This window comes from Gossypium hirsutum, chromosome A02, assembly GCF_007990345.1.
Source record: "Gossypium hirsutum isolate 1008001.06 chromosome A02, Gossypium_hirsutum_v2.1, whole genome shotgun sequence".
Classification (NCBI taxonomy): domain Eukaryota; kingdom Viridiplantae; phylum Streptophyta; class Magnoliopsida; order Malvales; family Malvaceae; genus Gossypium; species Gossypium hirsutum.
This window is the reverse complement of record NC_053425.1, coordinates 341,282-358,856: the sequence shown is the minus strand read 5'-3', so window position 1 is coordinate 358,856 and position 17,575 is coordinate 341,282. Positions and strand designations below refer to the sequence as shown.

Sequence of the window (17,575 nt, the reverse complement as noted above, 5' to 3'; positions counted from 1 at the left end):
AATGGACTCAAAGTGGATGACTTAGATTTCCAAAAACCTTAAATTAAGGAAACTTCTAATTGAAAATCCCAAAAAAAAAAACATTTTAAAGCACCAATATCAATACAAATTAAATAGATTGCAACATCTTCTAGAGATTAATTAAAATAATAATTGTACGCCATACAAGCTTGTGTTGTGCATATATAAATATATATATATATGGTTTAAAGGTCCTTTTTCTTGGAAATTTCTTTATATTATTTTTGTTAATATATGGATTTGTGATACAAATTCATCATTCAATATATTGTGATATAAAATTGATTGTTTAATTGGTCGCATAAAATCAATATAAAGCATATTAATTATTGTGAATAGATAAAAAATTAAAAATTAAAACGAAAAAATCGATAAGTAAATTAATCGAACTAATTTATAAATTTTTTTAATTAATTATCATTATTAAACTAATAAATGAATCAATTTATGAATAATTTGACCAATTCAACTACGTATCTCATTTTATATAGTGACACACATCTTGCTTACTCAATTAAAGTGTTTATATTCATAGTCAATTGAATTGACAATTAACCTTAATTTCTATTTCATAAGCATCAATTCCACATAAATATGAGTGCAAGCAAAGAAATTAACTAATTATATGGTAGATTAGGTATATATAGAAGACAATATAATTACGGATCATTTGGTTAAATTAGGTTTAACATGGAAGTCAAATTTATAGGTCTTTGATGCTGTTCTTAGTGAAGTTTTAGGAATTCTACAACAAAACAAAGCGAGGGACGCTTTTAAACAATTAATTTAATATAATTTTGTATTTTTATTCATTGAAGTGACTTTTAGAATATAAAATTTTTATGTTTTTTTATTATAAAAATTCGAAGAATCAAAATTGTTGTAAATTAGTCACTAATGGAGTAGCAAAATATTTGTATTCAAGATTTCAGTACACATTAGTTTCGAATTCACTCTTTAAGCAACCTTTACTCCTATCCTTTGTTTATAAAAAATGTAAATTAATGATGTCAATTTTGTAAATTGAGTATAAATGAGGGATAAAATAACATTTAATCATTGAATTTAATAATTTTTTTCTCAATTTAGACCCTGATTTTGGATTCCATTAAGGTGCAATTATGTAACACATACTCTCCCAGAGTATCACATTACCTAAATTTTTTAAAAACATATAAAACCTAAAAATTAAAGAAAAAAATTATTTATTTTTTTATTTTTAGGTGGTGACATCATTAAGCTTTAATGTAATTTCAGTTTAAGGACTAAATTGAAGAAAGCTGTGAAATTTCGAAACCAAAAAAAGTTATTGGAAAAAATTATTGAGTTTAAGTACTTGATTTATCCCAACCACAAATGAATAATAATTTCAAGTGGGGAAGAAAAGAGGGCCTCTCATGCAGGAAACAAACAACAATAATATGTAGGAGGTATTATAGAAAAGATGAAATGAAAAACAAAGCTGCTTCTTTAAATACTCCCCTTCAAAATTAATCCCAGTTCTAAACCAGCCCCAGAAAAAATCAGACAATATTTTAAGGAATTAGAAGCTCAAAATCCATGTCTTCCAAAGCTGGCCGGAAAAAAGCATCATCATCATCATCATCTTCATCAGTTCATGAACAACTGCAACAGCTTCGATCTCTCACCAACTCCGCTGCAGTAAATACATACATATTATATAAATATATATGTGTATATATATATTGCCTTAAAAACTCTAAATCTTGTTGATTGCATGTTTTGCAGGTGAACAAGACCTCAATTATTGTAGATGCTTCGAGATATATAGAGGAGTTGAAAGATAAAGTTGATAAAATGAACCAAGAAACTGCAACTTCTTCACAAGCTTCAACTTCATCCCAGAATCCTCTTCCTATGGTAAATATATATATATATACACATATATGTGTGTGTGTGTGTGTGTGTGTATATACAGTGTTTTAATGGAGTTTCTTTTTATTTCATTAGGTTACAGTGGAAACCCTAGAGAAGGGTTTCCTTATAAATGTGTTTTTACAGAAGAATTGCCCTGGTTTGCTTGTTTCCATATTGGAAACCTTTGAAGAGCTTGGCCTTGACGTGCTTGAAGCTAGGGTTTCTTGTGAAGAAAGTTTCAAACTAGAAGCCATTGGAGGAGAAGTAAGTCTATATGTATATATATGTATGTACATGTATATGTATATTTGTGAATGTATGTGTATGTGAACCCTACTTTATATTTTTGGTGATTTCTCATAAACCCCAAAGTGAAATACAATTTAAAAGACCCAATATTTTGAATTTCTTTATCTGGGTGAATATACTTGGAGGACCTTTTATTATAAGGATTTGATCAAATTAGTCCCTCTATTTAGTCATTGTACGGTTAAAAAGAATCAAATAAGGTTGAAGTAGAATAGAGTTAACATTTACTGTTTTAAAAATATTATTTTTAAAGTTTTTATGGTTTTGTAAATGAATATTTTTGTTTAGAATTGAACTATAATTGAGAAAATTATTTTTCGAAATATTTCTATACGGTAAATGTTAGCTACGATTGTAATTTAGACTTATTTAATTCTTTTTAATGTTACATGGACTAAATTGATCCATTTAATAATAGAAGAACTAATTTAATCTACTCCCTATAACCAATTATGGATTATTTGCTTGTTTATGAATTTGTTATATTCTGAGTTATGGAGTCTATTTTGAGGTTGTAATTAGTTTTAGTAATATTAACCTTTTCTTCAAAAAAATATTAACCTATTTTTAGCAATATATAGGGTAAAGTACTTAGGAGATCTCTATATTATAGGAATTGTATCAAATTAGTCCCTCTATCACTAAATGAATCAATTTAATCCCTGTGCTATAAAAAAAATTCAAATTATATCTTAAAAAATTATATTTTTTTCAAGTGTAATTCAGTTCCAAACAAAAGATTTCATTTACAAAACCATAAAAAAATTTTAAAAAAATATTAACTCGATTAAATAGTAAATGATATCTTTTTAAATAGTCAAAGTTAACTCTATTAAATTTATTCTTATTTGATTCTTTTTAATAGTAAAGTGACTAAATTAATCTATTTAATGATAGAGGGACAAATTTGATACATTCCGTACAATGTAAGGATCTCCTAGGTACTTTCACCTATATATGTGAAGAAAAGAAGATTTAGATGAAGACAGAAGAAATCTCACATGAAAATTGTACAGCATGAGTTTCAACCACACATTGATTATGTTTTTTCTAGGGTTAATATATTATTTAGTACATGAATTTAGCTTTAATATTTAATTTAGTATTTATTTTTTTTGTCCCATTTAAGTACTTGAGTTTAGATTCAATGTTCAAGTTGATACCAATACTTTTCTTTTATCCCAATTAAATACCTATACTTTTTTTTACTAGAGCACACATATCCAATACTCATTGAAAGTACGAAATTGAAAAAAAAAAACTCGGGTACCAAATAGTATATTAACATTTTTTTATTGCGTAACTGTTACATTTAATTGGGGATTTATCTTATATATATATATGTATGTATGTATTACAAAATTTCAGAATGAAGGTAATGTTGAATGCATTGATGCTCAAATGGTGAAGCAAGCAGTGATGCAAGCTATAAGGAAATGGGGTGAAAACAGCCACCAGGAGTAGGACTACTTTCTCGGTTTTAACGGCGGTTCACGACGGCGTTTTATTTAAAAACGCCATTTTGATGACAAAGTGCAGTGTTTTCAGATATGATTATGATATCTTCGTCGATTCCTTCGGGTCAGTTGCAAAATTTACAATGTAACATCTTTTATCTTTTACCAATAGAAGTTTCGACTTTCTGAAATCTTCATTTTATAGCAATATATATAATTAATAATATTAAAAATATCGAAGAAATTCTAAAAGTTTTACGTTTTGACAAGATTTGTTAAGTTAGTTGATACAAACACTTTAAGAATCAATATTCAATAGATTAAGGATTTGAATCTCAACATATACATTGCATCGGATCATAGGAGAACATTAGGTAAAAGGGGTAGATAGTGATCTTGGCCCCCCAAATAATAGATTTTTCATTTAACCCCTTAAATTTTTATAAAGTTACCCTTTGACCCCTTTAATAATTTATAATTCATCTTTAACCTCCTCCAAAGCAATTTTTGGCTTTGTCCCTGAACATTGGAGTTTCTCTGTATAAGATTTGATGTTATGATAAGCCTATTCGAAGATATCACATTTTTGTATATGATATTTAGATCATTTGGCACGAGTTCGAGGTAATTTTTTTTCAAATTCTTCATTTTTACTTGAAGTGTTAGTATTTGAGCCCTATTTCAAAATGAAAACAAGGGTACAATCTTTTCACATACGACCATATCAATATCAAAGGTAAAAGTATCATGAAGGTCTTATAATAGAAGTCGGATTGCATTTTACTCGCTCTACTAAAAAAATGAACAAATTAGTCATTGTATATTAGATTAAAGAGTAAACTAGCTATTCTGTTAAAATTTTCATCTATTTGTACCGTTAAAAACCAGTTCATGTACGTCGACGTAACATGTCATGTGTAACTGTATAGTTATTTCATCAATCACGTGCTAGTTTTTAACAATAAAAATGCATGAAAATTTTAATTAAAAAGACTAATTTTCTCTTTAATCTAACCTACATAAACTAATTTCTTACTAACAACCTTGATGATATGGGTGAAGATAGGTACAAATTCAACATCTTAATTAAGACAAAGTGACATATGATATGGTTTGTCTTAATTTGAAACCATGGCCAGTTAAAGCTGTTTTTTTTTAGGTATAAAATATCACATAGAGAAAAAAATGGCCCATCCTTGGTTCACATGCATGGATCTGATGAGGACAACTGAGCAGGCCCAGGCTACAAAACTGCCGACAACTAAGTATTTGGTCCTTTTATTTATTTTAGGGTAAACTACATTGGTAGTCACCCAACTATTAATAATTTTTTTATCACTCAATTATGAGAAATTACAAAACAGTTATTTAACCATTTGATTGTCTTTTTTGGCCACTTGTAGTTAAATGGCTAATAAAAAAAATGACGTGGTAGCTTTTAAAATTGGTATAATAGTTACTTTAATCCTTTACAGCCATACATTGTGTCAGTTAGGTTTTATTCTAAAAAATATAACCCTCAACATTTACATATTGTGTAATTTAGTCTCTTATTTTTTTTAGTTTTACTTTTTCTTTGTGACCCTTTCACCTAAAATACTAAACAAAAAAAATACCGACAACGGAAACACCATCAGTTCCACAAAGACAACCTAAACAAAATCAAATTTATCAACTAAATTTGAATAAAAAAATCAACAATGAAAACAACTAAAAAACCAAGATAATAATTTTCCTATCTTCTCATTCTTTTAAAACTAACCGTTAGTGCTACAAAAAAAAGAGATCAAATTACACTATGTGTAAATGTTGAGGGTTAAATTTTCTAGAATCAAGACTAAATTGACACAATATATAAACGTTGAGGGGTCAAACTTGTTATTATGCCAACTTTAAAAATTGTCACATCATCTTTTTATTATCCATTTAACCGCTAGTGACAAAAAAAAAGGTCAAATAGTTGGACGACCATTTTGTAATTTTTTATAGTTGAGTAATCAAAAAAGAAACTTACTAATAGTTGAGTGGCTAACATTGTAATTTATCATTATTTTTTATTACCAACCTTTTTCACCTTCGAGTGAAAGTTAAAAGAATGTTCAAATGATAGTTGTTTTTAGTACATTATTCATTGTTTTTCATGTTCATGTAAGAGCTTTTTGTCTATACACTATCATTATCTTTGAAACACTGTTCATAAATTAGGGGTTTATGGTAGTATTTTAGTGAAGGTAAAAGTTAGGATTTTCGAATTTTGTTGTGATTTTTAAGAAATTACATTGGATCTTAATTAAATTTAAAGTCGAGTTGAGTTGAATCCCTTTAAAAAGGGTAAGTTCTTCCGGCATTATCTTTTTATATACACTAAGAATGAACTTTGGACCTTAATAAATGCCGAGCTTTTTATCATTTGACTCATACCTATGGCTTGACTAGCAATTTATTTTAAATTAATGCTTTAAGAATTAGGCCGGTGATTGAACTGCTCAAACTATAAATTCTTGGTTTGACCAGTTCAATCAATCGGATGTTCAACAGTTACAAAATAAAAATAAAATCTAAAAGATTTTAAGAATCCATAAAAAACCAGAATGGATAAGAATTCTTGGTTTGAATTGATTCAAACTTTTTCCAATTTTTAATATCGATTAAATCACCGATTCTTGATTCAATCAATGAATTTTGTTCGGTTTTAACAACCATGCTTTAAGCATGAAAGAATGGAAACAGTGGATAGTGACTCTACACAAAATAAATTTGGCAATATTGATGAAAAGGTTGGAGTAGGTGGGGAAATTTATGTCCTTAATTCTAAACTAAATTATAAACCAATGTCCTCCTTTCCAAGTGAGGACAAGATTTGTATACTCTGGTAAGAAAATGGCAGTGTGGCTGAGAGAACTCCCAAAAAATTAAAACATTGAACTGAAAAAAAAAAACCCAATAAATACCAAGATAGGAACTTCTATCTATCTTCCCATGGGGTATTAAATAAGTCACAAATTATATGAGAGAGAAAAAGAAAGAATATGCCCCAATCAATTAAGGTTGTTTGACTCGGAATGGACAGGTTGGGTCGAGATATCAGTTTGAAGAAGGGTAAAGAATTGGTTGAATTGCGAATCGGCTAAATCAGGTTTTTAAATATTCTTTTTTTATTTTTATGAATTTTTATTTTTATTTTTTTATTAAATCGGTACGATCGATGGATGACTTGACTAATTTGATTATCGATTCGATTCTAAAAATATTGCGATCAATCATTTACAATTTGAAGTGTTTAAGAATTGGGTCGGGATTATATATGGTAGTATCATAATATTTACTTAAGTTTAGTTTGATTCGAATTTGTTTAATAAGGTCTGTTTAAATTTTTCAAAAATTTTGAAGAATTTGATTAAGTCCTAATAATTTTGGACAATCATGGCTCCCGCTACATTGAACTACTGATAAATTGAGGAGGTTACAAATAACAACGTACGAAGTTAGATTATGCATATAAATTGGCAAGATAAAAAATTTAACGCTTAACGTTTATATTTTTATCAATTTGATCTTCTTTTTTAACTAAATTTGGTCATTACCTTTTAAAAAGAGTCAAATTGTTCTTTTTAATGGAAATTTTGATTAAAACATTAATTTTTTTAGTGATATTAGCGTGGTAACCTACGTAGCAGTCCACATACACTTCAAGTTAACATGGTTCCATTTGCCTTATTTATTACGTTAATAAATAATTTAAAATTTATGAAAAAATAAAATAAAAATTGAAACAAAATTATAAAAATTGCATAAAAATAGCATGAAGTACATCTAGATTGCCATATTTAATAACTTAACGTTTTAGTCAATATTTTTGATAAAAAAATCAATTTGACTCATTTTTAAAAGATTGGTGATTAAATTTCACTATTTCTAAAAGGTTGAAGATTAAATTTAGCTTAAAAAAAGAGAAGAATTATGACCATATTGACAAAAGACATAAACATTAAAAGTTAAATTTGACATTATGCCATTGAGAGACATAAGAAGTGGCTTGTGCTCTGTTATCTGTATTGATTGCATCGGCGCTGATTATTGGAATGGTTAGCATGTGAAAGTCCCATTAGTATGTAATCTAGCTTGCATGTGCATTGGAGTGGTAGTTGGAAAGAAATTATAAACGTGGATATTGCAAAATCTAGCCATTGGTATTGGTTGTAGTATTGATCAGCTGTGTTGAGTTTATTTCGTAGTTGTTTAATGGCAATGAAATAGTATGGCTGATGCTCTGGCAATAGCAGGTATAAGGAGTCCTTCGTTTTTTGAAAGTTGGGAGGTGATTATTGTGGGCTGCATATTAGTTTTGGTTTGAGTTGATGTTGATGTTGATTGTCTCAGGTCGAGTGTATTTCAAAGCGAAAGATTACTCTAGGAGTTTTTGTAATGTTTTTGTTTTTGAAAGAGGTTGATATTCTCTAACGTCTTTCTATCTTTGTCATTTTTATATCAATCGAGAAAAAAATTATTAAAATGATGGTGTTAAATTTTCTAAAAGAAAACACTCTTCCTAACTTCTGAAAAAAAAATCTAGTTGAAAATGGTGTTTCTTAGCTATTTGTATTACTTAATAACATCGTAAAAAATAGAAAGATGAAATATTTTATTGAGATTAAATCTCAAACAAGTTCATAATAGAGGGATCAAAATAATTTGACCTTGGCGTATATTGTAATTAGCAGCAATAGCATCCACGACACTTACCGATAGTACTCCTCCCCCTACCAACGGCGAAACACCGAGTCGAAGGTCCCGATCCAACGGCAGCAATCCCTTCATCATCCATCCTTGAATCGAATGAGGAGCTCGGGGTCGATAACCGTCTCCTCTGATACTTCCCGGAACTTGTGGTTGACGACCATGAAGGCACAACATTAGCTTTCTTCAACCTCAATACCATTTTCCAAAACAAAGCGTTCAAAAGACCAGATCTCGAGTGTTTCTTTACGGGGTTTGTATTAGACTTGGTGTAGTACGACGGTGGAGGAGTTAGTGGAGGAACTAAAGATGTACCGGCGAATGCATGTTTTGGTGTTCCTGGCCGAGATTCCCATGTGAAAGGGACAGAACCGGAGGCTCCGCCATAGTAGACCCTGAAAGAAGGGTTTCTTCCCATTGAGTTTTGTTTAGATAAAAGCTTGGCAAAGAACTTGCTGTCGTCTTCATGCTTGATTTCGAGGGTTGTCTTGTTTTGGGGAAGGGGAAGATCAGTGCTTGTGTTGATGAACATTATGTTTTGATCGGACTTTTTGGACGGTGGTGGTGTTTTTTTGAGGGGGTTCAGTGACGATATGAGGAGACTAGATGATGATTGATGAAAGCTTCAGGCTTTATACAGGTTTCATAATATTAAGGGGTTAATTTCATCCAATGTCCTTAAATTATGATATGAATTTAATTTTATGAATGTATTAATACCAAATTTTGACTAAAAATGTATTTACGGAGACAATAATTGCATTATTATTATTTTTGTTTAATCTTTACGAAAGCTTTTGAAAAGTTTAATCATATGAGAGAATATTTGATGGGCCGTTAGTGTATAAGTTTCATACACATAAATAATAATACGATATCATCATTAGATAAGCAAAAATAATAGTCGAAGGTTTATAAATAAATATTAATAATTTTATTTAAATATAATTAATTAAAATTAATAATAAATATAATTAATTAATTAATATTAATTAAATTTAAATAAGAATACATTAAAACGTAGATATTATAGTTTATGTGAAGTTGTGGGTTTTGGGCATCTTCTTCACCTATTGAAGTGTGTGGACCGACGGATGTTGATATGAGAAAAAGCCATTTTGGTCCGATGATTATGATTTTATATTATGATAGTTACATTACCTGAATTGTTATTTATACTCAATTTTGAGAGGAGGCTTTTTTTTTTTTTGAGAGTTAGTTAATGTGTTGTCGGTTTGAAGTTGATGGATGTCTCAACGGAATGATATTATTTTAGATTAGAGTTTTGTCTCTTAATTTTACAAAGAATTTGAGTGCTTGAAGAGGTGGAGAGTTTAACAGAGTAAGAGTGTCTCGTTAGATTGGATTGTACGTGGCGCCCAACCACCTATCAAGAAAACGTGAGCATTTGCACTTGATAGGATTTGAACCTATACCCCTTAAATGGCAACAATAAGAATCTATGCATTATTGTCACTCAAGCTTTCTATAGAGTCTACAGACAAAATTCCAACAAAGGACAATCCCAATCTATTGAGAGGTTCCTTGGCTCCGGGTGGCCAACATTTTGTAGAATTCTCCAAATGGAGTCGATCTTCCCTCAACAAAAAAGCAAATGCCTCGTCAATAAGGGACATGCAAGGTGCACACTCATCTACCAAATGAAATGTGAGCATTTCCCTATGAAAGGGTTTGAGTCCCTAACCCATAACTTATAGGTCATATTGAGCTAAGCATGGTACCACTTAAGGTTATATGATAATTTATATTAGTCTGAACAAATTTTTACTAGATTTTAAGTGAAACACTTGGTAACGGTTGAATCGGTTGTCTCTATATTTTAAATATTTTTTTTTAATTTCTATGAATATTTGATAATTTATTTAATTAAAATCAAATTGATTGATTGAACTGATAGAATTGAAAACTAGTGGTCTAATTGATTCGACCATTGATCCAGTTTTAAAAACCTTAATATCACTTGGTCTAGTTCTTTTTTATTGAAAGGGCCCAATTTCTTATAGAGAAGCTTTCGAAGAGTTGGCCTTCTAAAATTAACAAACCTCTTAATGAGTTGATATTGTTCTCGATTGGAGTTTTATCTTCAAACTCCAAGAAGAGCTCAAATGCTGTTAGCTGCATTCATTGAACATGAGCTCTTTATCAAGAAGAACCATGGGTGGGGCATGAGCACAACTCGCCAAGCCCAAGCTTGTGAATTCGTTTTAATGTTTAGTTTAAGGTACCTCATAAGTTAGTGTCCAATTTGGATGGACCAATTATTTTTTACTTTTTACACTCCACTTTAATAATATATACTGTAACGGTCGAGTAATAATTAAATTTACGCTGGTAAAAGAAAAAAAAAACACAACGCATGCAACAGTTAAAAGTAAAAAGCTTCTTTGATTTCAACACAATAAATTCAAATAAAAAAGAAGATTAACATCAAATATCAAATTATCAATCATTTTAACTGATTGAGTTTTATTCAATTGGTATGGATGCTATTGTTAGTGTAAGATGACGTGGATTTAAACATACTTAAACACATTACCTTCCTATTTATATATTGGGAAGAGCCTAAAAAACAAATACGATAAATAATTTTTATTCTTTATTTCATACAATTTTGATTTTTTTTTTACTTTTCCTAAAGCTAAAAGAAAATAAACATAAAGCATTGATTGTGTTTGAAACTTTAAGTTGACCAACCAGTTATTAAATTACCATAATTTCTTCCTTTAATTATACATTAAGGAGCGTTTCTTGTCCTCTTTTAAACTACCTTTTTTTTTCTAAACTAATTAGTTTAAATTAAAAATAGATGATAATGTTACTTTGTGTTTCGAATTCAGCTTTACTTCGATGAATTAAACAGTTATTATAGAGTAAGAATTATTAGGTGATAAGATATCTAGTTAGAGAAAGTAATCAAGTCGCTGATTTTATTACTAAACCGTCTTCGGGTGAGAAAGAGAATACGTAAATAATTGAAAATGTACTTAGGGAGTTATTTGATACTTTTGGATGAGATAAGGTTTTTGAGACTTTTGTTCGTTTTAATTTAATATTTTTTTCCTGTTACAGTTCACAAAAAAAAATTGGATTAAGAAATTATAAACCATTTTCTTAATAGTATTAAAATTATGGTTTATAATTTCAACAATTTTAGTATTGTTTTATCCTAAATTTTAAAATATTTTTAATTGAACTTAATTGGGTCTTTTACTATAGTGGGATAAAGCAATATTCAATCTTTAAACTTGACAAAATTTTCAATTTGATCCTTAAATTTTTTTTGTCCATATTAGCCTCGAAACTTGGTAAATGTTCTCAATTTGATCCCTAAACTTACATTTTTGTTAAGGTGTAGTGATGATGTGGCACAATCTTAGATTGCCACATTATTATACCTTAATGTAATTCAAGTTTTGAGACTAAATTAGAAAAACCTGTCAAGTTTCAAGACCAATGCAGACAAAACAGTCAAGGACCAAAATGAAAACATTGTCAAGTTCAAGGATTAAATATTACTTTATCCCTAAAATTTAAGAAATTAACGACAATCATTAAAAATAAAATAAAATAAAGACAAAGAAAAAGAAAAAGAAAATCTCAACCGTCCAACACTCAAAAAATAAGGTTCTTGTCCTTTTAAAGTCCGTTAAGATTCATTGCCGTTGAAGCACTGTGTCCCCCCATATTGCCCCCACACACGCTTTGAATTTCCCATTCCCCATAAAGGGCACCCACCAAAAACCAAAATCCCCGCTTTTTTACCTCACAACTCCACTTAACCCATCGTAATTTTCTCCAAAAATCAAGGACATTTATGTCAATAAAAGAAAAAAAACTCAAAATCTTCGCTTTTTCTTCTTCAGGCCCATAGTTCAGTACCGTTCCCTCTTTATAGCACTGTCGCTTTGTATTTTCCAGACAGTAGCAAAAAACGAAACCCCCCACAAAAACCAAACATTATTAAGTTCTTCGCAGATTTTAAGGTGTTTTAGTGTTCTTTTTTGTTTAGGATTCTGGGTTTTGTTTATTTTTTGTAATGGAAGTGGAAAGCTGTGAAATTGGTGGTGGTGGTGGTGGTGGTTCAGCCACCAAAACCGGTGGTTTAAGCGGCGGTGTGAGAGCTGAGATCGATACTTCGGCGCCGTTTGAATCAGTTAAAGAGGCTGCTTCTCGATTTGGTGGAATCGGTTATTGGAAACCCTCTCAACCTAAGCTCATGTCTGAAACTGAGGTAAAAATAAAATCTTGGTTTTTATTTTTGGTTCTTTTTAAGGAAAATGTTACCGGGTTTCATGTTTTTTTTTTGTTTAAATTTTCAATGTGGATTCATAAAGTTCTTAACTTTGAAAATTTTAATGTGCTATCTGGCTGTCAAATTTGTGTTTTTTTTTCATATTTTTGCTTAAATTCTTGCTTTGTGGTAAAATAAATGGTGGAAAATCAGAATATTAAGTGTTTAGAAACGAATAATCCACTGTATTTTGCTTAATGCAGCTAAAAAAATTAAGCTTTTCATTGTTAAATTAAATCTTTTAGGGTTGTTTTGTATGGATTTTGCTGTCTTATACATACATACATACAAACATCCATACATAATACGTATGTTTGTATGTATGTATGTATCATTGTTTACTAGGTTTCACTATGGCTTCTTTATACTATAACTTTGAAGTTGTTGTTGTAGTCTTCTTGTTAGTTCAATGATACATTTTGCTGTCTTATAAACACGTATATATACATGTATCATGTTTCATCATGCCTTCTTATTACTGTAACTTCGAAGTTTGTTGTTGTAGTCTTCTTGTTAGTGCAATGATACATATATATGGATTTTGCTGTCTTATAAAGACATATATATATACATATATACATGCATACAAACATGCATACAAACATACATATGTATCATTGTTTACTAGGTTTCCTCATGGCTTCTTTATTACTGTAACTTTGAAGCTTGTTGCTGTAGTCTTCTTGTTAATGCAACAGCTTTTATAATATGAATTGTCTCAAAGGCCCTCTAGTTTCAATTGATTGACGTTTCGAGTTTAAACTTTTTTCATGTCCATTGAATGTTTCGCAGCATGATGGGGAAGAAGTTGACATTGCGAAATTGGAGGAACAAGCGGCGAAATTGGAGAAAGATCTCATTGTTAAAGAAAGAGAAACATTGGATGTGCTGAAAGAACTCGAAACAACGAAATTAACCGTCGAAGAACTAAAATTAAAGCTGAAGAAAGAAGCATCCGAAGTGGATGTGAAGAACACGGATGCAGAGAAAGAGAATCGTCGTGGTGACCATCCGAACTTGGTGGGAAGTTTAAGCCCCTGTCCTTCGGCAGCTCCAGGTTTAATCTTGATGGAGTTGAAACAGGCGAAACTGAACCTTTCGAGGACAACTAATGATCTTGCTGATATTCGAGGTTCGGTGGAATCACTAAACAAGAAATTAGAGAAGGAAAGGAATTCTCTCGAAAAGACTCGAGACAGGCTAAGTCAGAATTCTTTGAAGATATCGTCGCTCGAAGAAGAGTTAACTCAAACAAGACTGAAACTGCAAGTAGCAAAAGAGGCTGAAATCAAAACTGGGGTTGATAATCCTTTGGATATATCAAGGGAACTTCAAAGACTAAGTTCCGAAGCTGAACAATTCAAGAAAATAGGACAAGCAGCGAAATCGGAGGTTTCAAGAGCAGTATCCGAGATTGAACAGACTAAAACGAGAATAAAAACGACTGAGATGAGGATACTTGCTGCTAAGAAAATGAAGGAAGCTGCCCGAGCTGCTGAATCTTTGGCTCTTGCTGAGATAAAAAACCTTTCGCGAAAGGAGAGCTCGTCTGGAAATCCTGTGCAAAAAGCCGAAGGGGTGACTATTTCATATGAGGAGTACTCTGCCTTGATGTCCAAGGCACAAAACGCCGAGGAACTTTCTAATAAGAAAGTAGTCGATGCTATGGTCCAAGTTGATGAAGCAAATGTTTCGAAAATGGAAATCTTGAAGAAAGTAGAAGAGGCCACGGAGGAAATTAAAACGAGTAAGAAAGCCTTGGAAGAAGCATTAAACCGAGTAGAAGCTGCGAACAAAGGCAAGCTGGAAGTCGAGGAAGCTCTTCGGAAATGGAGATCTGAGCATGGTCAGAAACGACGTTCCTTACACAACCCTACCAAGTTCAAGAGTTCTTACCCATCTCACAATCGAAAAGATTCTCGTTTATTTGACGTGAATGGATTGAATCTGGTTAACAACGGTCCAACCCCGGTTTTGAAACCAACCCTATCCATAGGTCAAATACTTAGCCGAAAGTTGCTTCTTCCTGAAGACTTTGAAACTGAGATGCTAGCAGAGAAAGGCACTGTGAAAAGAAAAGTGTCATTGGGTCAAATGCTCGGCAAACAAAACGGTGATTACATAATCAACTCTCAGAAAACCGAGAGAGAAACCGGTCACAAACAGTTCTCAGGGAAAAGGAAGAAGTTCGGGTTCGCTCGGTTTTCACTCCTTTTAGCTAAACAAAATAAGAAAAAGAAGAAGCCAACTCTCAACTTGAGGTAGATGCTGTGAGATATATATATATTATATAAGTGAAGCACTAACTCTATTAATTACTTGTATTGTTTGACCTCATTTCTCTTCAAAGCTTCATGCTTTTTATGTTATGTTTGTTTAGGTTCTTCTCTAGGCCATGTCTGCCATGTTTGAATATCATGTTTGCTCAACTTAAATGAAATATGACTTGAATGTTGTGCCATTTTATGCATCTGTTTACTTTGCCATAGTTTTGTAAATGTTGAGATTCGAATCTTAGATATGTTTGATGTCATGATAACCACATAAATCGATTAAGCATATCAACAAGTGTTGGGTGCAATTGTTTTCTCGGGAGAGTGAATACAAGTTGGAATTTTAGAGATGATATTGTTAGTATTCACAAACTTCAAAATGATTAATCTTTATTGACGGCAAAATAAACATGAAAAATACTTTAATTATATGAAAACTATTGACTATGCGTTAAAATTGTTGATCTAATAAGAAAGGATTAAGCTCATTAACATCAAGTACTTCAAAGGTAAAAATACCATGGAGATCTTTGCATTAGGAATTTGATTGCAATTGGCTCTCTTTATGTTAGAACAAAACACAAATCAATCATTTTTATTAAAAATTTCATCATTTTCTACTTTTAATCATAAAAATAGATGAAATTTTTAACAGAAAGACCAGTTTGCTCTTTGATTTAACGTACTGATACTAATTTGTCTATTTTTTAGTACAATGATTTTTTATGCTACTTTTACCGTACCTTATTCTACATGAGGATGATAAGCAATGGGGATTGCAAACAGTTCATGTTTTCTTCTTATTGACAAACCAAGAGCCTCTGTCATGTCCAAATCTTCAGGCTTCATTCCATTTGGAAGTTTCCAATCAAAGTGATACAATAAGTTTGCAATTGGCAACTCAATGTTGCTCCAAGCAAATGAAATACCGGGACAAATCCTTCTTCCGGCACCGAACGGTATGTATTTGAAATCCGTTCCTTTAAAATCAATTGAATTATCAAGGAACCTTTCAGGACAAAATGTCTCGGCATTATCCCAATGCTTAGGATCTTTTCCGATCGCTCCTGCGTTAACGAGGACTTTAAATTTGGCGGGTATATCATAACCATCGAGCTGACAATCCTCGCGGCATTCTCTTAGTACTAGAGGCACGGCAGGATGTAGCCTTATGGATTCTTTGATGACTGCTTTCACGTACTTCAGCTCATGAATGCTTCCTTCATCTACATATCCTTTGCCGGTAAATACCCGTCTTACCTCGTTCTTCGCCTTTTCCATAATCCCGGGGTTCTTCAGCAGTTCTGCCATTGTCCATTCCACAGTTATTGACGATGTTTCGCTCCCGGCACTGAACATGTCCTGAAAGTGGAGAATGGAGTCTTACTAAGCACTTATGCATACTATGCTACAAATGAAAAACAAAAACTCAAAAACTGACCAAGATGATTGCTTTGATGTTGTCAACCGATAGAGGGAACTCGAGATCACTGTTTTCTTGAAGATCTAAAAGAATATCAACCAAATCTTTCATTTCTTCACTGTCAACACCGTATATTTTCCTTCTCTCTTGGTGCTCGGCAATGATGTCCTCGAGTATCCTATCGGCTTCCTTATGCAGCTTCTCGAATTCGAGTCTCCCGCTAAGTAATTCGAGCAGCTTAAGAGATGGGAACATATCGGCAATAGTGAACCTTCCCGATAACTTACTAACTCGAGTGATGATCGATATGAAAGCTTCTTGATCTTTGCATTTCTCACTGAAAGCTGCTCTTGATGTTACCCCATATGTCAATGAGAAAATCTTTTTACTAAGATTGATACCTGAATTACTCCCCGATAAAGCGATCGAGTTGATAAAACTCGACACCTCCTCTTCTCAAACTTTCCGGAACGATTCAACACATTTCGGGCTTAAAAGCTCGGTGACGCAGATTTTCCGTAGGTGTCTCCAATAACTACCGTAAGGCGAGAAAACGATGTTGGTTGAATCATAAGACATTATCTTAGAAGCTAATATGGTAGGCCTTGAAGCAAAGCTGATATCGTTGGTTTTCAAAGCTTCTTCGGCTAATTCCGGTGACGGTATTACGATATACGAAATGGACCCGGTTTTGAGATGGATCAAAGAACCATATGTTTTAGCCATGTTTGCTAATGTTTGGTGAGGCAATGAACCAACCAGTTGGTGCATGTTACTTATCAAAGGTAGCTTCCATGGCCCTGGAGGTAACTTTTTCACTGGTTTTTTGGGTTTTAGTAGATGAACTATGACCAGAATGATGAACAAGGATATGATTATGTTGATCATGATGAACACAAGTGATAACAAACATGTAATCTACACACATACATATGTATATGAGTGTGTGTGTGTGTGGGTATGGGGAATCAAATCAATCCAAGGAAGCTGCCGTATAGATAAGTACAAAGCAAAACCGGCACTCCAAAAATTTATGGCGTCTTGAACTAATAACATTTAATGAAGCAACCCCATTTTTGTTTATTTGGATTTAGGATAAAGAAAACAAATACAAATACCTACAAATAAGGTACGAATTTCTGAATAACTACACAAGAGCTTTGCT

The 17,575-nt window shown here is 31.7% G+C and overlaps 3 protein-coding genes and 1 pseudogene across 3 annotated transcripts; 2 read left to right on the top strand and 2 right to left on the bottom strand.

Annotated features, from left to right (window-relative positions):
* Positions 1 to 1,381: 1,381 nt before the first annotated feature.
* Positions 1,382 to 4,350, top strand: LOC107935957 (transcription factor SCREAM2). Its single transcript, XM_016868586.2, has 4 exons — positions 1,382 to 1,683; positions 1,771 to 1,902; positions 1,993 to 2,163; positions 3,577 to 4,350. Exons 1-4 carry the CDS (start codon positions 1,582 to 1,584, stop codon positions 3,670 to 3,672), a joined length of 501 nt encoding a protein of 166 aa, XP_016724075.1. The 5' UTR covers positions 1,382 to 1,581; the 3' UTR covers positions 3,673 to 4,350.
* A 3,937-nt stretch (positions 4,351 to 8,287) lies between these two features.
* On the bottom strand, positions 8,288 to 9,180 carry LOC107935937 (uncharacterized). Its single transcript, XM_016868565.2, has one exon. The coding sequence runs from the start codon at positions 8,932 to 8,934 to the stop codon at positions 8,380 to 8,382; it is 555 nt and encodes a 184-aa protein (XP_016724054.1). The 5' UTR covers positions 8,935 to 9,180; the 3' UTR covers positions 8,288 to 8,379.
* A 3,109-nt stretch (positions 9,181 to 12,289) lies between these two features.
* On the top strand, positions 12,290 to 15,175 carry LOC107935964 (WEB family protein At2g38370). The gene is made up of 2 exons (XM_016868591.2): positions 12,290 to 12,654; positions 13,507 to 15,175. Exons 1-2 carry the CDS (start codon positions 12,460 to 12,462, stop codon positions 14,977 to 14,979), a joined length of 1,668 nt encoding a protein of 555 aa, XP_016724080.2. The 5' UTR covers positions 12,290 to 12,459; the 3' UTR covers positions 14,980 to 15,175.
* Positions 15,176 to 15,432: 257 nt separating this feature from the next.
* Positions 15,433 to 17,440, bottom strand: LOC107935965 (cytochrome P450 71D10-like; annotated as a pseudogene).
* Between the last annotated feature and the right edge of the window lie 135 nt (positions 17,441 to 17,575).

Excerpts from the sequence above, each read along its gene's own strand:
- LOC107935957 (XM_016868586.2), top strand. The coding sequence starts at position 1,582 with ATGTCTTCCAAAGCTGGCCGGAAAAAAGCATCATCATCATCATCATCT. Across the intron at positions 1,684-1,770 it reads CTCTCACCAACTCCGCTGCA|GTGAACAAGACCTCAATTAT; the intron begins GTAAATACATAC and ends CATGTTTTGCAG. Across the intron at positions 1,903-1,992 it reads CCCAGAATCCTCTTCCTATG|GTTACAGTGGAAACCCTAGA; the intron begins GTAAATATATAT and ends TTATTTCATTAG.
- LOC107935937 (XM_016868565.2), bottom strand. The coding sequence starts at position 8,934 with ATGTTCATCAACACAAGCACTGATCTTCCCCTTCCCCAAAACAAGACA.
- LOC107935964 (XM_016868591.2), top strand. The coding sequence starts at position 12,460 with ATGGAAGTGGAAAGCTGTGAAATTGGTGGTGGTGGTGGTGGTGGTTCA. Across the intron at positions 12,655-13,506 it reads AGCTCATGTCTGAAACTGAG|CATGATGGGGAAGAAGTTGA; the intron begins GTAAAAATAAAA and ends AATGTTTCGCAG.